The sequence below is a fragment of the Rhagoletis pomonella genome, unplaced genomic scaffold (assembly GCF_013731165.1).
Source record: "Rhagoletis pomonella isolate Grant_MI unplaced genomic scaffold, Rhpom_1.0 Rhpom_scaffold_00009, whole genome shotgun sequence".
Taxonomy (NCBI): domain Eukaryota; kingdom Metazoa; phylum Arthropoda; class Insecta; order Diptera; family Tephritidae; genus Rhagoletis; species Rhagoletis pomonella.
The window spans coordinates 8552792-8571273 of record NW_023458563.1 but is presented as its reverse complement, the minus strand read 5'-3'; the positions used below and the strand labels follow the sequence as shown (position 1 = coordinate 8571273).

General features: G+C 35.4%; 1 protein-coding gene across 6 annotated transcripts in view; it reads right to left on the bottom strand.

The window, feature by feature from the left end:
- The window catches only part of LOC118745565 (protein zntC), a 326373-nt gene that overhangs the window by 81067 nt on the left and 226824 nt on the right, over nucleotides 1-18482 (bottom strand). For 4 of the 6 annotated variants that reach the window (XM_036479048.1, XM_036479045.1, XM_036479044.1 and 1 more), the window contains one exon: nucleotides 3040-4564. In XM_036479048.1, the coding sequence (XP_036334941.1) occupies nucleotides 3040-4471 (1432 nt within the window). In that variant the 5' untranslated portion in view covers nucleotides 4472-4564. Of the gene's footprint in view, nucleotides 1-3039; nucleotides 4565-4640; nucleotides 4751-4829; nucleotides 5033-18482 lie in introns of those variants that run through there. The other 2 variants (XM_036479046.1, XM_036479047.1) reach the window with 2 other exon arrangements.

Below are 18482 nucleotides of genomic sequence, written 5' to 3'. Positions count from 1 at the left end.
TTCATCTTTATCTTTATCTTTATCTTTATCTTTATCTTTATCTTTATCTTTATCTTTATCTTTATCTTTATCTTCATCTTTATCTTCATCTTCATCTTCATCTTCATCTTCATCTTCATTTAAAACGTAACGATTATTTTCCGAGCAAAAAATGAAACTCAAAACATAACGATTATTTTCTGAGTTAAAAATAAAACTCAAATGATAATCGTTATGTTTTGAGCAAAAAAAATAAAACTCAATTAATAACGATTAAAAAGTAATTTTTATAATAAAAGTTATAACCGTCCCTGATTATAAGACTGCATACCATTATTTTTGTAAGGATGCTGATTAAAAAGGTGGAAATTTTGGTGAAATTTTGCAGAATTTTAAAAATTTTTACAAAGTTTGGATTTATATGGCGTTCGTTAGGTAATCAGCTATATTTTCATAAGATATAAGCATTAAATAAACTAAAGAGATGTAGCCAAAACTTGCAAAAATGTCGAGTCCCACTATATATTTAGGTCCTTGTATTTTTTCCAAAGAATCCCCGTTACGATTTCTTCATAAAATTTTTGTTACGAATACGGTTGCCAGACGTACTGATTTTATCAGTACTGTACTGATTTTTTAACTCTTGTACTGATTTTATTCATTTCTTCAATCAATACGCCAATGTCCTGATTTTTTTAATTTGTACTGATTTGTACTGAATTTTCAATTCAAACAAAATACTTTAGTATTTTCTTAAGGTTTTTACATAACATTGGAACTTTCTTAAACTGTACTGTAAAAAAATAAGAAGAAAATAACTTAATTATAGTTGACATGTTTTAGATAATATTTGGTATGCCCAAGAAATTAATACAACAAAAAGATCAATCGTTTTATGGGCATATCGCCGGGTCGTTACGTACCAGTTGCGATAATATGATGGAACTTAAATTATTTAAAAAGAAGGCTTACATTTTTGGCAAGTGTTGTTGGTTATCTCGAAAATAACTTTCAGTTTAATAACAATAAATTTCAATATTCGAATGGCTTTTGCCTACAACTTACAACTACTTTTTCTCAATTAACTGACTTTGTAAAAGAGTTTTGCATACAAGACATAGAGCTAGATACTCTTGTTCTTAGTCTTTAACAGTTTTTGCGTAGTTGAAAAATTATTTAAGCCATGAGGAAATATAGATGAGCTCCTTAAAAAGTGGTACTTTTTCACAGTATGAGAGGATCTTAAGAATAAAGTTTGTTTCCTGGCGCAAAGAGAGAAACCGGCTTCTAATTAAAATTTTTGAAAGTGAAGTTCAAATTAAAAGTAATTTTAAAATGAAAGGTGTAGAATTCGTTGACTTTTTAAACACTGAAAATGGGAATTTATTTGCTATTCAAAGTCACAAATATAAAATAACTTATTGGCTCCTGTGTATAATGATGTGTACACTCATGTTAAAATGAATAACACTTCTATTTTTATTGAACTATATTTTATTTATATACCAAAATCTGGTTAAAAACAAGAACTCAGGCGTTTTAAATTATTTTCTGTTACTTGCATTAATAATTTTGCTTTGAATGAAAATGTAATGAAAAGTACTGATTTTTTTAGCATGAAAAAGTCTAATGTACTGATTTCGCGCATAAAAAATCTGGCAACCCTAGTTACGGATGTCTTAAATTTAAGTGTGAAGTTTAATTCACAACACTTAAGGCTCTGTTATACATACTTGGCATTGCTTGAGTGTTGTCACATAAGGAATCTGTTAAATGAGCTTCGCGTGTAAGCGGTTACTCAACGCACAGCACTACATACGTAGAAGTCTGTTGGTTTTTGATTTCTACGTAAAAATGGTATAGCAGTGCACGCAATGCCAAGTATGCATAACAGAGCCTTTACAAAATAACGAAATAAAGCAAACCTCTCTGGGAAGACAATGTCTGAGGATAATTGTATCAGGCATGTGCACATAGTCATTAAAAACGGGAACGATTCGCCATTCCTAAGCTTTACGTGTTCATTTCTCAAAATATTGCCCTCCGACTAAGCAATAGTGCAAGACTTTGTACTAATATAGCCATTTTGCAGTAAAAAAGTAACCTAGTGCAAATGTTACAATATAAGAAGGCAAACTTTTTCGATAGAAAAGAAAACGTCTTCTTGGCGTAATGCTTGGCTACGTATAACGAGTTTCCTTTGTTAAACAAAAATAATTTGTAATGAATTTATCAGTATCTGTTTTTGAGATTTATTTAATGAATTTACTAGTCTTTCGACTTGAGATTTATTTAAAAAAAAAACATGTGAATTTTAGTTGAAACATTTTAGCCGTTTTTATCCGCTTTTTTGGCCAATTTATCCTGGCAACACTGGCTGTATGTATGGACAGCTTCACGAAAAAATTCCAAAAGAACCATTGTACATATAACCATTTCACTGAGGTAATAATTATATTTTTCAATCTCGGGGTCTGGGCATCTGCAAAGGTGGTTACCCTAGGCAGATATTATATACGAAGCTATTACAAAACTTATGACCATCACGTAAATTTTCCGAGAAAATTACTTTATTCATTTTTCTTAGTAGGGTTATTTCTGAATTTCCATAAGCCTTTCTGATTTACTAAGTTTATTTAGGAGTAGGCGGCCGCTGTTGTGTAGTGGCTAGCGTGCGCTTTACCATACCGCAGGGCCTGGCTACAAGCCCGGTTCAACACAATGTAAATAAAGAAAAAAGAAAAAAGTTTTTTCTAATAGCGGTCGCCCCTCGGCAGGCAATGGCAAACCTCCGAGTCTATTTCTGATATGAAAAACAGCTTCTCATAAAAATACAATCGCCGTTCGGAGTCGGCGTAAAACTGTAGGTCCCTCCGCTTTTTGTGACAACATCAAGGCGCACGCCACAAATCGGAGGAGAAGCTCGGCCAAACACTAACATATGTGTAAGCGCAAAACTATGTATTATTATTATTTTTAAATAATGCTATTGTTGTTTTTTAGTAAAAATTTAATTTTTAGATTTTCATGACTTCAAAATTGTTGGTGTTTTTTACTTACCAAGCTGTTGGAGTCCGAACATGACTAGAAATCCGACCAGCAATGAAAGGTAAGCAATGAGCCCGGCGTGATTTTTTTGCAGAATTTCGAAGAAAACCACGTACAGCAACGTTCCACAGGCAAGTCCCTGCAGTATGGCAGATGACATGGTGGGCGATGTTATACCTTCGTTATGACTGATCAGTATGCCAATACCGATGCCAATGGGACTGACCACGGCGAATGTGAGGATGTATACCGTGCAAAGTAAGAAACGCGTACGCGCCACAATTAATTCGACGCCGACACAGAAAGCCAGTACCAACTTGTGCGCCGACACGGCACCGAACATGAACCACACATCTGAGGCATCACTTTCTAGACCTATGGCCATGCCTTCGAACATTTCGTGCAAAGATAGTGCAAGGACAATAAATAGACCGCGCAGAGAAGACGCGAACACATCGCTGCCGTCGGTGCCCACTTCGAGCGGGAAATGTGAGTGGCCGTGTTGCTGCTGATGAGCATGATGGTGGTGATGATGGTGGTGGTGGTGTGGTTGGGGTATTACCTGGGGAACTTCGTATGATTCCTTGCCCTCTGTTTGCTCTTTCAACTGGTGATCGCCCGACATATCCTCCTTGTATTGCTTTTGCCTATACTTTTGATTCTCTACGTCATTGGCAATCAAGTTTTGCAGTGAAAGTGAACCCGTTCTTCCAGGTGTTTCGGATACGCCCGCCACCGCCAATGCCCCCTCAGTTTTGGGTTCGCTTTTGGTTTCAAAACTGGCAATATCGCACCCCTTATTAGGTTCCTCTGAAAGCGCAGTGGGGTCTTTATTGCTACCCCTCATTAAATAACTGTTGCGTATGCTACGACCGCGTTCGAAAGCGGCGCCAGCATCATGCTCCATCAATCGCACATGTTGATGTATGTACGAGTATAGGAGCTCGTCGATCAGATACATCAGGAAGAAGCCACTACACATGAGTAACTCTGCCATACTAAAACTCAGTGTGGGTAGTATATCGCACTCCTGCAATTGCTCGATAGACTCCTGTACTTCCGGTAGCAGATGTAAGAATGTTGTGGCCAGCAGCACACCACCACCAAAATATAGCAGGCACTTCACAACCGTTGCCGAACGTGTATTTGCATGTCTTTCTGTCCATCGAAAAAATCGATTCAGCAGGAATGGAATGCTGCCGCATAGCGCGCTGGCGCAGAATAGCACCACCATGGCGGTCACCTTGGCGATGAGGAGGTCGTGACTGCTCGACGTGTCATCGTTGTGATCGTCATGCTTTGGCTGTCTATCACTACTATGTGTTGCTACTGTGGTGGAATTCAGGTCACTTATACCGGCGGAGTGTGCGTGTAATGCCAAATAGTTAAGGTCATCGATCTGTATTAGGCAGCGCAGAAAGTTGTTTATCTGAGTTTCGTTCATTTTTAGCTATTCTACAGTTGTTGCTCTCGTTCGCTTGATGAATTATGTAGTAGAATGTAGTATTCAAAACTGTGATTGTTGATAATCCCGCAACTGGAATGTCATTGAAAAACAACATAAAAAATTAAAATTGTTACATTTCATTGCACAAAAGAAGATAAGAACATACTTTTGACGTATGTAAATATTTATCATATACTAGCAGGGAGATAAGAAATACTGCAGTGTATTTTTAAAATCAGTTTTATTTCAAGTACAGGCGAATAGGCGTTTGCTTCGCTGTGGTTAAAAAAGATTTATAACTTAGTTCGTCATCAGTATTAAATGGGGGTATACGCTGTTTTAACACTATAAATACCTGGTTGGATTAAATGACTTTCAATATTTGCATACACCTACGGCTGTAAAACTATCGTCAGTGTTCGCACTCGATGATTTCGATAGTTAACACGGAGCATTATTGGTTGCTACTATTTACACTGAGGGGCGAATACAGAAAATTATTATCTTGGGAGGGTTTCCGGAGGGCGTGGTCTAGGGAAAAATATTATAGAAGAAAAAATAAGTTGCATCGTAAACATTTTTATTAGTGGTAAAAGTTGTCACCAATAATCATCTTTCAACGTATATAATGGGTACATACGGTTGCCAGACGTACTGATTTTATCAGTACTGTACTGATTTTATTCATATCTTCAATCAGTACGCCAATGTCCTGATTTTTAAAATTTGTACTGAATTTTCTATTCAAACAAAATACTTTAGTATTTTCTTAAGGTTTTTACATAACGTTGGAACTTTCTTAAAACTGTAAAAAAATAAGAAGAAAATAATTAAATTATAGTTGACATGTTTTAGATAATATTTAATATGCCCAAGAAATTAATACAACAAAAAGATCAATCGTTTTATGGGCATATCGCCGGGTCGTTACGTACCAGTTGCGATAATATTAAATTAAGCTTAAATTATTTAAAAAGAAGGCTTAAATTTTTGGCGAGTGTTGTTGGTTATCTTGAAAATAAATTTCAGTTTAATAACAATAAATTTCAATATTCGAATGGCTTTTGCCTACAACTTACAACTACTTTTTCTCAATTTACTGACTTTGTAAAAGAGTTTTGCATACAAGACATAGAGCTAGATACTCTTGTTAGCGAATTCTTAGTCTTTAACAGTTTTTGCGTAGTTAAATAATTATTTAAGCCATGCGGAAATATAGATGACCTCCTTAAAAAGTGGTACTTTTTCACAGTATGAGAGGATCTCTTAAGATTCTTAAATAAAGTTTGCTTCCTGTCGCAAAGAGAGAAACCGGCTTCTAATTAAAATTTTTGAAAGTGAACTTCAAATTAAAAGTAATTTTAAAATGAAAGAATTCGTTGACTATTTAAACACTGAAAATGGGAATGAGGTCATTATTGCTATTCAAAGTCACAAATATAAAATAATTTATTGGCTCCTGTGTATAATGATGTGTACACTCATGTTAAAATGAATAACACTTATATTTTTAATGAACTATATTTTATTTATATACCAAAATCTGGTTAAAAACAAGAACTCAGGCGTTTTAAATTATTTTCTGTTACTTACATTAATAATTTTGCTTTGAATGAAAATGTACTGAAAAGTACTGATTTTTTTAGCATGAAAAAGTCTAATGTACTGATTTCGCGCATGAAAAATCTGGCAACCCTATGGGTACAACTAATAATATGGACCGTTCATAGAGTTGTGTCGTTCACTAACTGTTTCGTTCATTGTACTATTTCACTTTACGAACTAAGTGAACTAGTTCTTAATTCTAAATGAACGATTTATGTAAGAGTTGCAATACTCCAAAAGTTTCTAAACTTATACTAAAAGTTTAATGGGAAATTTATTAATTTTCATTGGAGATATCGACCCCTTTGCGCGAAATTATCGTGTGTGCCATTTTTTCGAAATTGACTTGTTGATGCAACTTTCTTCCACACCTCACATCGCATTTGGGATGTCGAAAAAACATCGAAAATATCGATGTTTTGTTTCGATGCATCGAAAATTTTCCGCTCGATGTATAAATGGTCGATGCATCAATGCATCCATGTTTGTGTTGTTTGGGTCACCATAATTTGTAAGTACACCAAAATAAAAATTTGTTAAATTGTTTGAAATTGTTTTCGTTTTATTTCCAGGAAAACTATATGCGTATCGATGTACGCCCTCCGATGCATCGACAAATATCGATGTAAGTTTCGATGCATCGATGGGAGGAAAAAATCGATGTATTTTTGCCACTGGCATCCCTACAACGCATCATCTGTTAAAATATTGTAGCGCAAATTTTTCATTGTGTGCAAACTTATCGTATGATCCAGTAAAAAATTAAGTATACGAAATTCCAAAAAATTTTAAAGGTAGAAAACACGCTGTCCTGTAAAATTTGGTTTCTGGCACATACGATAATTCCGCGCAAAGAGGTCGTTATATCGTCGCCAGAAACATGAATGTGTAAAAATTTTAATTTTGGGAAATAATGTTTGAAAGTTTTTTTTACCAGGCGTAACTCTACATTTATGTGGGAATGATGTAATCTCCAATCACATTTCCCAACTCCTGGCAACCCTGGTTGGCAACATCGGCAATCAGGGGAAAAGTAAATTTCGAGCGTAAGCAGAGCGGAGTTGCGTTTTATATTCCAGCGAAGACTGTCATACAGCGAAACACAAGTGTACATCTATTTCAATTAATTACCTTTTTATATGTAAATACTTAAATTGTTATTACAACTTATTATTCTTTATGAATAAAATACAAAAACCCATATTTTTGTAATTGATATGGCAAAATTTGTGGTTTGCGTCCACGCATGGTATTCTGAATCTTGTTATAAAATAGGACATCTAAAGGTTAATCAAGTCAACCCAATAACTCAAAATTGGTAAATTTGCACATTCCTGTGTCTGGCATAAGGGTGACGATATGTTTGTAGGTACTTAAATACTGATGTTAATTTCCGTAATTCTACTTATCACTTAGCTTTCAGTAACCTTAACAAAAGCCTTGACTTATTTTATTTATTTTAGTTTGTTTTGAATTTTTATTGACACTATTTTATTTGAAATTTTTTAGTTACAGTATTATCTTAGGTTTAACATAGCGTTAGTTTTTCAGTACACGGACCCCCAGGGGTCCACGGGAGACTTGACGGGATTCTACCTTGGTGTGAAAAAATATGGGGGGGGAGCCCACGAAAATTTATCTAGTTTCGATCGTAAAGAACCAAAATGTTTGCTGGATAGCCTCTTTATTTCACTCAATTTTTTTTAGTAGTGTAATGTGCTCTTGACGCACTGCTGTACTTACCGTACAATCGTCTTCATACAACGGATGTTGGTATAACACTGAGTGGAATGAGGCGAAAATTGCTGGCGGCAGAGATCTGAGCACTTGTGTCTTTCCAATGCCTCAGGATAGTACGTCACCATTACCTTTCCTGAAGAGATTCTATAATGTTGAGTTCCCTGAGGTTGAATGCTGGTTTAATTCCAGCACTGAGTCCGGACGTACAGATTGTCGGATCTTTACTGATGGCTCCATAACTGACTCTAGGTCAGGAGCTGGGGTCTTTTGCGAAGTTAATGGGGATAAGCTTCACCTTTCTCTTGGGGAATATGCTTCGTTTTCCGGGATGAGGTATTTGCAATCCTCAAAGCCAGGGACTATGTACTGGAAAATAGGTGGAGGGAAAGGAGTTTACGTGTCTGCAGTGACAGTCAAGCCGCACTTAAGGCATTGGTCAGCCCCCCTATTTAAGTAGTTCGGCAATGAAAGTCTCGACTAAATTTTGTTGGTAAACATAGCGAGCTTGCTTTACTCTGGGTGCCAGGTCACTCGGGAGTACCTGGTAATGAGACACCTGACCATTTACCCACATTTGGCTTAGACCAGGCATTCCTCGATCCGCAACCAGTTATGGCATTTCCCACTTCGGCCAATGAAGCCATCATCGAAAACTGGATGAATACTTCGCTCAGCAATGACTGGGAGGTATCGTTGGGATGCAGGTGGGCAAAACTCAAGTTGCCTTCAATTTCAGGTCCATCTAGTTTTCTGCTCTCACTGAGCAGACGGGACTGCAGACAACTTATTGGACTACTGACTGGTTACTTCACGTGGCACAAACATCTGACTATGACAGGCGTAAATGACAACTTCATTTGCCCATCCTGCCTTGAAGAGGATGAGACGGTGGAACCCTTCTTGTGCTTCTTGCTTGCTTGTTTATTTGTCATCGTTTTTTATAGATTAGGTATTTTCTCTATTGTCAGTTCCTAAATTTAAAGCTTGACGTAAAAAGACTTGCGGTTTTGTTGTTTCAAGTTTTGTGTTTTAAAGATGTGAGTGGTAAATATTTTTGGCATCACTTTAAAACTCGCAGCGATAAAAATATAAATGATGCAATCAACTGAAATAAACTATTTTACAAATACGGCAAATTCAAATTCATGAGTGAGCCGAACATGTGAGGAGTTTATGGTGAAGAGAATGTAAATAACGCTAGCGCTCGGAGTGATCTTTAAAAATATAACTCCTCAGAAAGTACTTTGATGGCTTTACGAGCTCTGTTCACATTATTTTAATAAATAGAACAAAAGATAATATTTTATTTTTATTTTTGACACTCCGAATTCAGTCTTGGAATTCCCCTGCGATGCAAATTTACACTTAACATTTCTTGTGGGCTTTCGGAATATGTTAGAAATGTAGCAGCAGGGGGTCCACCCAAACCAGTAAAATTTCGAAAGGGGTCTACGAGAAAAAAAAAAATTGGAAACCTCAGGTTTAAACGCTCGAGCTGGCTGGTTTAAACTAAGTTTAGCAATTAAAATATCAACCAGCTGTCCAAGATAAGCGCAGTTTACGTGAACAAAGTTTAAACTTGCATTGAAAAACTGGCCCTTAAACAATCAAACAAAAAATTGTTCAATTAATCTCAATTTAGTTCTGAATATAAATCTAATCGGACCATAGATACCCATTTTTCTTAGATCTGAAAAGCAGGAAAAGGAATAATAAAAAAAATTGCCCGAGATAGGTGTAAAACCAGGATTGCCAACTTTTGCATTCTTGAAACCGGGACGCACAGGAAGTCTATTGTTTCGCTCGCCCACAGATGCCCGAAAGTGTCAAATTTGTGTTTCTTTGGTTCGTTCTCGGGCTGTTGAGAGCCACTTTCGGCGAGTAATATTTGCTTCTCAATAGCCCGAAGTCGGCCGGACTACTTTTCCGGGCGAGTTTGTGAAAACTGTGAAATTGCCTGAAGAAGAGGAAAAATTTTAAACATTCCAATTTTAGCTAATGGATATCTGCATATTTAGCTGTTTTTCTTTGATTAATAAGTGAAAAAATATCAAGTGAACCATTAGTTTAACGTTATTTTGTTTCCTTACGCTCAAATCTTAAATTAATAATTTTATGCGATTTGACGTTTAGAGCCCTTCCGTACCTAACGTCCGTATTAACACATGAAATTGCAGTTTATAGAGAGAGAGAAGCAACGAAAACGCCACCGTCATGCGGTGGTGAGTTTTCGTTAACACGATACAGTATATTTTGCTTAGCTGCACATCCTTCTTTGCACGAAAAACTTGTGCAGGTAACCGATACAGGTAATTTTCTTTACTACTTCAATGAGGAAGGTATCCGAATCCCTATGAAACCAAAATATTTAGAAATTACTGCAAGCGAAATTTTTACCGAATGTTATCTAATTATCTATATAACTACATAAATTGATAGCCATTTTCGTTGTTCTGCGAGATGAGCAAAATAAATAAAAGGTTGTAAAATTAGGAAATTGTAGGGCCAGTGCAGGTAAACGTAATATTATCTTTGATAATTGATAGTAGTCGCACAATTTTTAAGGCAGGTATCGCCAATGTGCAGGTATGTTGAATGCATCTATCGGAGCAGTTTCCTTATAAATGTTAAAAATAATGCTTTTGATGCGCATTTTGGGGTAGGTATCTTAAATGTGCACTTAAGCATAGAGGCAGCAAAGCAAAATATACTGTAATCCCATATGGTAGGACGTGTAAATGATAATATTTCTAAATTACTTAAAACATGTACTAAAATTGAAATAAATGTTGATATTATAAATTTCTACATATGTATGTACTGTAACTCAAACAGATGACCACGTGTTAATTTTTTTTGAATATTTGCAATGTTTTTCGAGCTAATTTTTTTGTGTTATTTTTCTATAAAAAAGCTTTATTCAAAACAACATAAATCATTGCTTCAAACTTTATAAAAAATTTAGGAAAATTCAACAGATTTTCATCAAAATTTCAACTTTTTACTCTGAATCATTTAATTTTAATCTAATGAAGTGCGAGTTTCAAGCGGCTTTAAATCCCGTTAATTTTTGGGAATTTTCTTTTGTTGACGGATTAGCTCACTTTTTCCATTTTATGTAAGCATGAATTTTTTATGAAATAAAACGCGGGAGACCAATAGCAACAAAATTTCAAAAAGTCAACGTCAGGTTTTGTACTTGTTATATAAAAAAAAAAAAACGAAAAAGTAATATCCAAAAACAAAATTCTCAAAGACCAACGCGATCTTTAACCGCTGAAACTTTTCAAAAGAAACATACCGACTTCGAAGTTGCCAAATCTATATATTAATACGCTAACATAAATTTTGTCTCCGTTCGTTTGGCGATTCTACCGAACCGATTTCAAAACCAAGAACACCGTTGGAAAGGCATTTTTCCGTAGATGAGCAGAGTTTTTATGGTTTCACCAAAACTGTCGTTTAAACATTTTCGAATTGTGTATACATATTGCTGCAACATGTTCAATTTGACATGTTTCGCCTGTTGTTTCACTACACATTTGAAATTAAGCTTTGGAATAAAGATAAATATGAAGATGAAGAAATAAATGATAACGATGATGTAAAAAAAAAGAAGGCAAAAATGAAGATAAAGACGAAAATGAAGACAATGACAGATACATAAGAATTAGGGTAACTAAAAGGGTAAGAACATTTCTTGAATTTATGAAGTGAAACTTCTTTAGCGGCAGTTGTTGGTTGGGAATAAATTGTCAAATTCAAGGGGAATAATGCACATGGAAATAGTTCTCAGCGGTTTGAGAATAAAAACAAAAACAAATATGCCTAGAGGTACAGGCAAAAACGAAGATCAAAGTAAATTTAAACACTTTAAGGTAAAGGTGAAGAGGAATATGCAACAATAAAGATAAATATGAAGAAAAGGATGAGGATGAAGATCGATATTGTTATCGATATAAAACTCGATATTTTTATCGATATTGCTATCGATAAAATAATCGATACTGTTATCGATACTGTTATTGATTAAATAACCGCTATTTCAATCGATATAATAATCAATATAATAATCGATATTGTTATCGATACAATAATGGATATTGTTATCGGCATAATAATCGATTAAATAATTGATTTTGTTATCGATTTAGTCATTTATATTGTTAACGATATGTACAATAATCGATACTGAAGATTGTTGTATTTATCGATGAATTCATCGATTTTACAATCGTTGTATTTTTCAATCTTTATGGATATTGTTATCGGTATTTTTATCGACACAGTTATCAACAGGGTTATCGATATACTAATCGGAACATGGAATGTGATCACATTACATGGCAACACATCACATGATATTACATCACATAATATGATATCACATCACACGATATCACGTGACATGACATTATATGATATTACATCACATTATATGGCATGACTTCACATGACTTGACATCACATGATCTGACATCGTATGACATGACATGGCATTACATGACGTGGCATCACATGATATGGCATCATATGGTATGACATCAGGGGATATGACAACACATGACATGACATCCTATCACATCACATAAGATCACGCCACGTCACGACAAAAAAAGGCAAAAGTGAAGATAAAGACGAAAATTGAGATAAAGGTGAAAATTGAGACAATGAGAAATACATAAGAATTAGGTTAACAGAGTTGAAATTTTCCGATAGGAATCGAAATAAAATCAGCCATAAAGGTTACTGAAATTCATCGAATCATCGAAGTTTATTATCGCAACGTATCGAATTATTCCAACTGATTAATGTTTACTGAGTTGTCGAAATTTATAGACACAGAAACCTAGTTGTCCAAATTTACGGATAGCTATCGAGCTATAAAAACGTGTGGGATTAACGAAATTTGTCAAGTTAAAGAAATGTATCAAGTTATCGATATTTATTGAATTATCATTATTTATAGACTTAACGAAATTTATTGAGGTGTCGTAATGCATGGAGTTCTTTCAATTTACAGAGTTATCGATAATTATTGACCTACTGAAATTGGTTAGTTCAACGAATCGAAGTATATGGAATTTTCAAAATATATCGATTTATCGAAATTTCAAGGTTATATAAGCTTATCGACATATCACTGCTTATCGAATTTAATCGCCTTAACAAAGTGTAACGAGTTATCAAAATGTTTAGATAGTTTTCGATAAATGTGGAGATGTCAAAAGTAAAAATTTATAAAGGCATCCAAAGTTTTTACATTTTTGAGTTATCGAAATTTATCGAGCCATCGAATTTTACAGTTATCGAAATTGGTCGAGTTAACGAATTTTGTTGAGTTATCGAATTTTAGTGTTCTTGAAATTCATCGAACTTTCGATATGTATCAAATCATTGAAATTTATCGATAAACTTGAATGTATCGGGTCAATTCGAAGTCCTGCCGAAGTCCTCCAAAGACCTTCTCAGATAAAAAAAATTGCTACGTGTTAAGTTAGTAAACCTCGCCAAGGCTTCTAAAACTAGAAAAACTGTCGAATTTCGACAGTAACTGGCACTCTAGTTCATTTTAAAGTAGCAACGTGGCAACGTTCGTACTGTGCGGTCACTTAAACTTTCGCTTGGAAGAATTTCCAAAGTTTAACTCTTTTACAAAGTGCTAAGCAGTTCTAATTTGTGTTATTCACACCGAAAAAGTTTACTGAAGCCAAATTCCAATAAATTGACTTGATTTAGTCATAAAGTGCGTTGATTGAAAAGTTTTATTTTGTCGGCCTTCGTGCATATTTGCCTGTTTTGGTGCATTATTGTTGCTTTTGCGTGAAGGTGCAAGGAATATCGCATTTGTTTGTTCATTTTGCTTTCTTTCGCGCTTTACACACACCTTTGATTATCATCGACAGTCGCTTTCTTGGTGACAGCTGATTTTGCTAACTCAGTGGCTTTAAAACTGTTAAGTTCAGCACGGTTTCTAACCATTGAACTTCACTAAATAAGACCACTAGCTATTAAATTGCCAATTACTGTGAGCTTGAAACGTTTTCGTACAATACATTCCTAATTTCGATATTTTTATTATTTTTTAATAAAATTCGCTAAAAATGTCCTGTCTGCTCGAAAAATGTAATGTAAAAGCCGGTTCGGACCGTTTTGTGGCGTGCTGGCTTTGCGATGAACTGTCTCATTTAAAGTGTGCTGGTATTAATGGGAGAGTTCTGGATATGATTATTGGAGACAATGGACTTCGCTGGTCATGTCCAAAGTGTAAAAAAACTGTTGGGGATCTCTGTAAACTATTTAGAACCGCTAGAAATGGATTTTCTGAGATAAGCAAAGAGCTAAAACTTCTCAACGAGAAGTTCAAGAAGTATGAGGATGAATTCAAAGAATTTAAATTATTAGATACTTCCTCCTCTCCTTCTCCTGGAAAAGGTCTTAAAAGACGTAGGAGAGGCGTGGAAAATATTGTGTTGAATCCCATCACTGTGGAACTTGATCTTCCGCAGAACCACCCACTTTTGACTCCGGCTATGAACAAAGAACTCATAAGTTTTAACACACCGATTCCTCAGTGGACTTAATCTCCCCAACCACGTCCTTCTTCTACTGGAGTCTCACTAAATTCCTGTTAAACAGCTTCATCTCAACCCTCCACCACATCTGAAGCCATCTCCGATTGCGTCAACACCGTTCCGAAGGAAGTAGTCGTTGCTCCTTCCAAAAGCTCCACAAATACATCTCAACCCCCTACCACATCCAGAGCCATCGTTGCTCCTTCCAAAAAGTTGACAGCTGTTCCGCAACCTCCTACCACATCTGAAACCGTTTCCAATTACGTTAACCCCGTCCCGAGGGATTTAGTCGTTGTCCCTTACAAAAAATCGGTCTTTGTTTTGTGTTTTCAAAAGATACCACTGTCGATGATGGGAAGGGGTATTTAACTTCCAGGCTGACAGCAAATGAGTTGCATGTACGCAAGTTCAAATTCTCGTATGAAAGAAGCATTTCTTCTTTTAAAATAGACATATCCGAAGACTGCTTTGATAGAGTAATGAGCCCATTTTTTGGCCAAGCGGTGCCTTCATTCGCGAATTTTAATTTAGATCTAGACCGCAAGGGCAAAATTTGGCTCAACTTCCGCATTCCACCTCGGCATCAAAAAACTAATAAGTAACCTCACCATTAGCATTTATTACCAAAATGTGAGAACACAAAGCTATCAAGGTTACACTTGCAGTCCTATGATTTTGACTTCAAAGTACTGGTGTTTACTGAAACCTGGCTCAAGCCGAATGTGTTCAACTCCGAAATGTTGTGTCCTAAGTATGAAGTGTTTCGAAACGACCGTTTAAATAAAAAAGGTGGAGGCGTCTTAATAGCTGTCCAGACTGACCTTTCTTCTGAAGAAATTGAGTTCACTGACACCGATGAAGTTGAATTCCTCTGCGTTCGAATAAGATATCATTCTATTAGCGTTTATCTTGTTGCTGCTTATATACCACCTAAGTCGAGCCTTTCTGTTTATTTAAAACACTCCTCCTTACTGCTCTCTCTACATGCCATGGTGAAGCCCTCCGATACTGTTATTGTCCTGGGTGACTTCAATCTTGCGGGTGTTTCTTGGGATCTAATAGATGGTATTCTAGTACCAAATTCCTCTCGTGATCTCTTCAATCAATTTTTGAACGATCTTTCAGACCTTAGTCTTTACCAGATCAACTCTATTAGTAATAACTTAGGTAAATGTCTGGATTTAGTTTTTGTGGACGACGTTTCCAACGTCACAATAGCCCCTAGCTATGCTTTGATTACCCCTGTTGATTCTCACCACGCACCACTAGAATTGTCCTTGATAAATTCACGCAACTCATGTTGCTTTACCAGTAAACAAATCAAGAGCGGAGCGTTACTCATTTAAAACAGCAGATTATAGTAAACTTAGGTTAGAGATATCAAAGATAACTCGGCCCCAGTATGATGAGAATGCTGAAGATAGTGCCTTACATTTTAGCAATTCCTTACGCCATATTTTCAGTAAAATCATTCCTCTTGTTAAGGAAGCTAACGTAACGTCTAACGCTCAGTGGTTTACTGGCGAATTAAAACGCTTAAAAAATCAAAACTCCAAAGCATTTAAGCTTTTTAAAAAATCTGGCTTGTCTTCTCACTACTCCGCGTACTCCATTCTTAGGCATAAATACAATGTATTGAACAAAAAGTGTTACAATACTTATATTAACAGGGTTCTACTCAATATAGTTTCTAATCCCAAATCGTTTTACGCCTTTGTGAACACAAAGCGTAAGACTAACGGTTATCCCTCAACATTGAAGTTAAATGACTTAGTCTCCAGTGACGAAAATATTATTGCCGATATGTTTGCTGGTTTCTTCGAGTCAAACTACTCTGCCTGTTCTACATCTTCCCAACTAAATTCGAATCTATCTAGCTACTCATTCTTTCTGCCATCGTTTGATTGTATCCGAATTCCATAGATATCTGCTGCGGACGTCCTCATTCATTTGAATTGTTTGAAAATTTCATATACAGCTGGCCCAGATGGTATACCCACAAGTGCTCTTAAAAGTTGTGCAGAGTATTTGTATAAGCCTCTGTCAAATATTTTTAATGCTTCCCTAAAACAGGGTGTCTTCCCATCTTCCTGGAAGGATTCGTTTATCTTGCCACTTTATAAAAATGGAAGTAGGACTAACATCGTAAACTATAGAGGAATTGGGAAGCTTTCTCTATTACTTCTGCTATTGATCTATCGCAACACGGTTTTTGCAAAGGTAAATCAACTGTATCCAATCTTCTTGAATTCACTACTTATGTGTCTAATGGGTTTAAAAACAATCTTCGAACGGACGTGATTTACACTGATTTCAGCAAGGCATTTGATAAAGTATCTCATTCAACCCTTATATATAATCTTGATCGAATTGGTTTCCCTCCTATTCTTCTCAGCTGGCTTTCTTCTTACTTAGTGGATAGGAAACAAAGAGTAATTTTTAAAAATTGTACCTCCCGGCCAATACATATCACGTCCGGCGTACCTCAGGGCAGCCATCTTGGTCCCGTCTTGTTTATTTTATTTATAAATGACCTGCCTAAGGTGTCGAATTACTCGAAATGCTTAATGTACGCTGATGATGTTAAGTTCTTTAAGTACATTAGTACTGCCTCACCTACAAAGTAATGACTACGGGAACATGGATCGGAAGCTCGGCCTTTCCGACCATGATCAACGGCCAGTAAACAGCGCGGAGCGGAAACTAGGTCTTTCCGCCCGCCGCACACAAAAGTAGACTGGAGACAAGGCCTCGCCAGCTACCCAAATTGCTATTGTATATCATTATTATCTTTACAAGTTAATATTTATAATTATTTCACTCTGTAATGTATCATACATACTTAAATATCTAAATCTTTTTATCTCAATTGTCTGTAAGAAAACATTTTTCTGTAGACTAAATAAATTAAAAAAAAAAAAAACACATGCCATCGTCATGTTAAATAAATGAGTTCGTTGCAGGTAAAATAGTGAGAATGGCTGACTTCCAAAACGTCAATTGCTTTGCATACGTACAAAGTATAATGTCCCATAACGTCGAACTACAGAATGTTGACAATGTACACTTTTCCAAAACGCATTCGAAAAGTTATCGAAACGCATCGCTAGAGCTATCAGCGCATCAGAAACAAAGTTGATGCTACGTTTGTTTTTGGTTAACATTGGTGTTTTAAAAATGCAAAATTCCGAAAAATTGTTCATTTCTAAAATGAATATTTAAAATATGCAATGTATAAGGTTGCAATGTGTCGCAACTCTGCATATACAAACATGATATCTTATGAAATTCACGCAGAATTCATGTTATTACAGTTTATGAATTAATTTCAATTTTAAAGAGCTACTACAAACCATGATGCTGATGGTGTTGAAAACGAAGCATGGAAATATATTGATGATTAAGATAATCCTCTATATTAACGTTATGTATTTAGATAGTCACTAAGTTCCCTGTAGTCAAATGTACTAGTTGTAAACTACCGCATGTCCAACTAGTCAGCCAACTATCTTTTTTCCATGCAATCAACTGGTATTTTTAACATGGGGATGTCCTACGAGATGGCAATTTCGGTCAGAAATATACCAGTTTCATACTAGTTCAAAATAGACAGAAAAATACTAGCCCAATTATGGACCAAAACCAATAAATAAAATAAATTCATGAATATACAATCAAATAAAACACCTCTTGAGGTAAAATTTTCGAGTGACGAAGGCTGAACTAGAAATACAAAATTTAAAGTAGGTTTAAAGAGCTTTACAAAGTGACTTTTCATACATTTTTCAATTTAGAAACCTTTTTTAAAGCTATTTTTTTTTTGAATAAGGCCATAAAGCGACAAAGAATGAGCAATCCTTCATATCCAAAGAAAAAATTGAAAACTAAAAAAAAAATATTAAATGTGAAAAATGGTACCAACATTAGGTAGAATAAGCAAATTCAAATTCTTGCGAATTGAAAGCGAATGTACGTTGCCGTTGTTTTAAGTACATTTTTCGATAAATTTGAAGTGTAATTTTTGTAATATTTTCAGTCTTCTGTTTTTTTGTTATTTTTTGGCCTTTTAACAATTATATTCAACAATT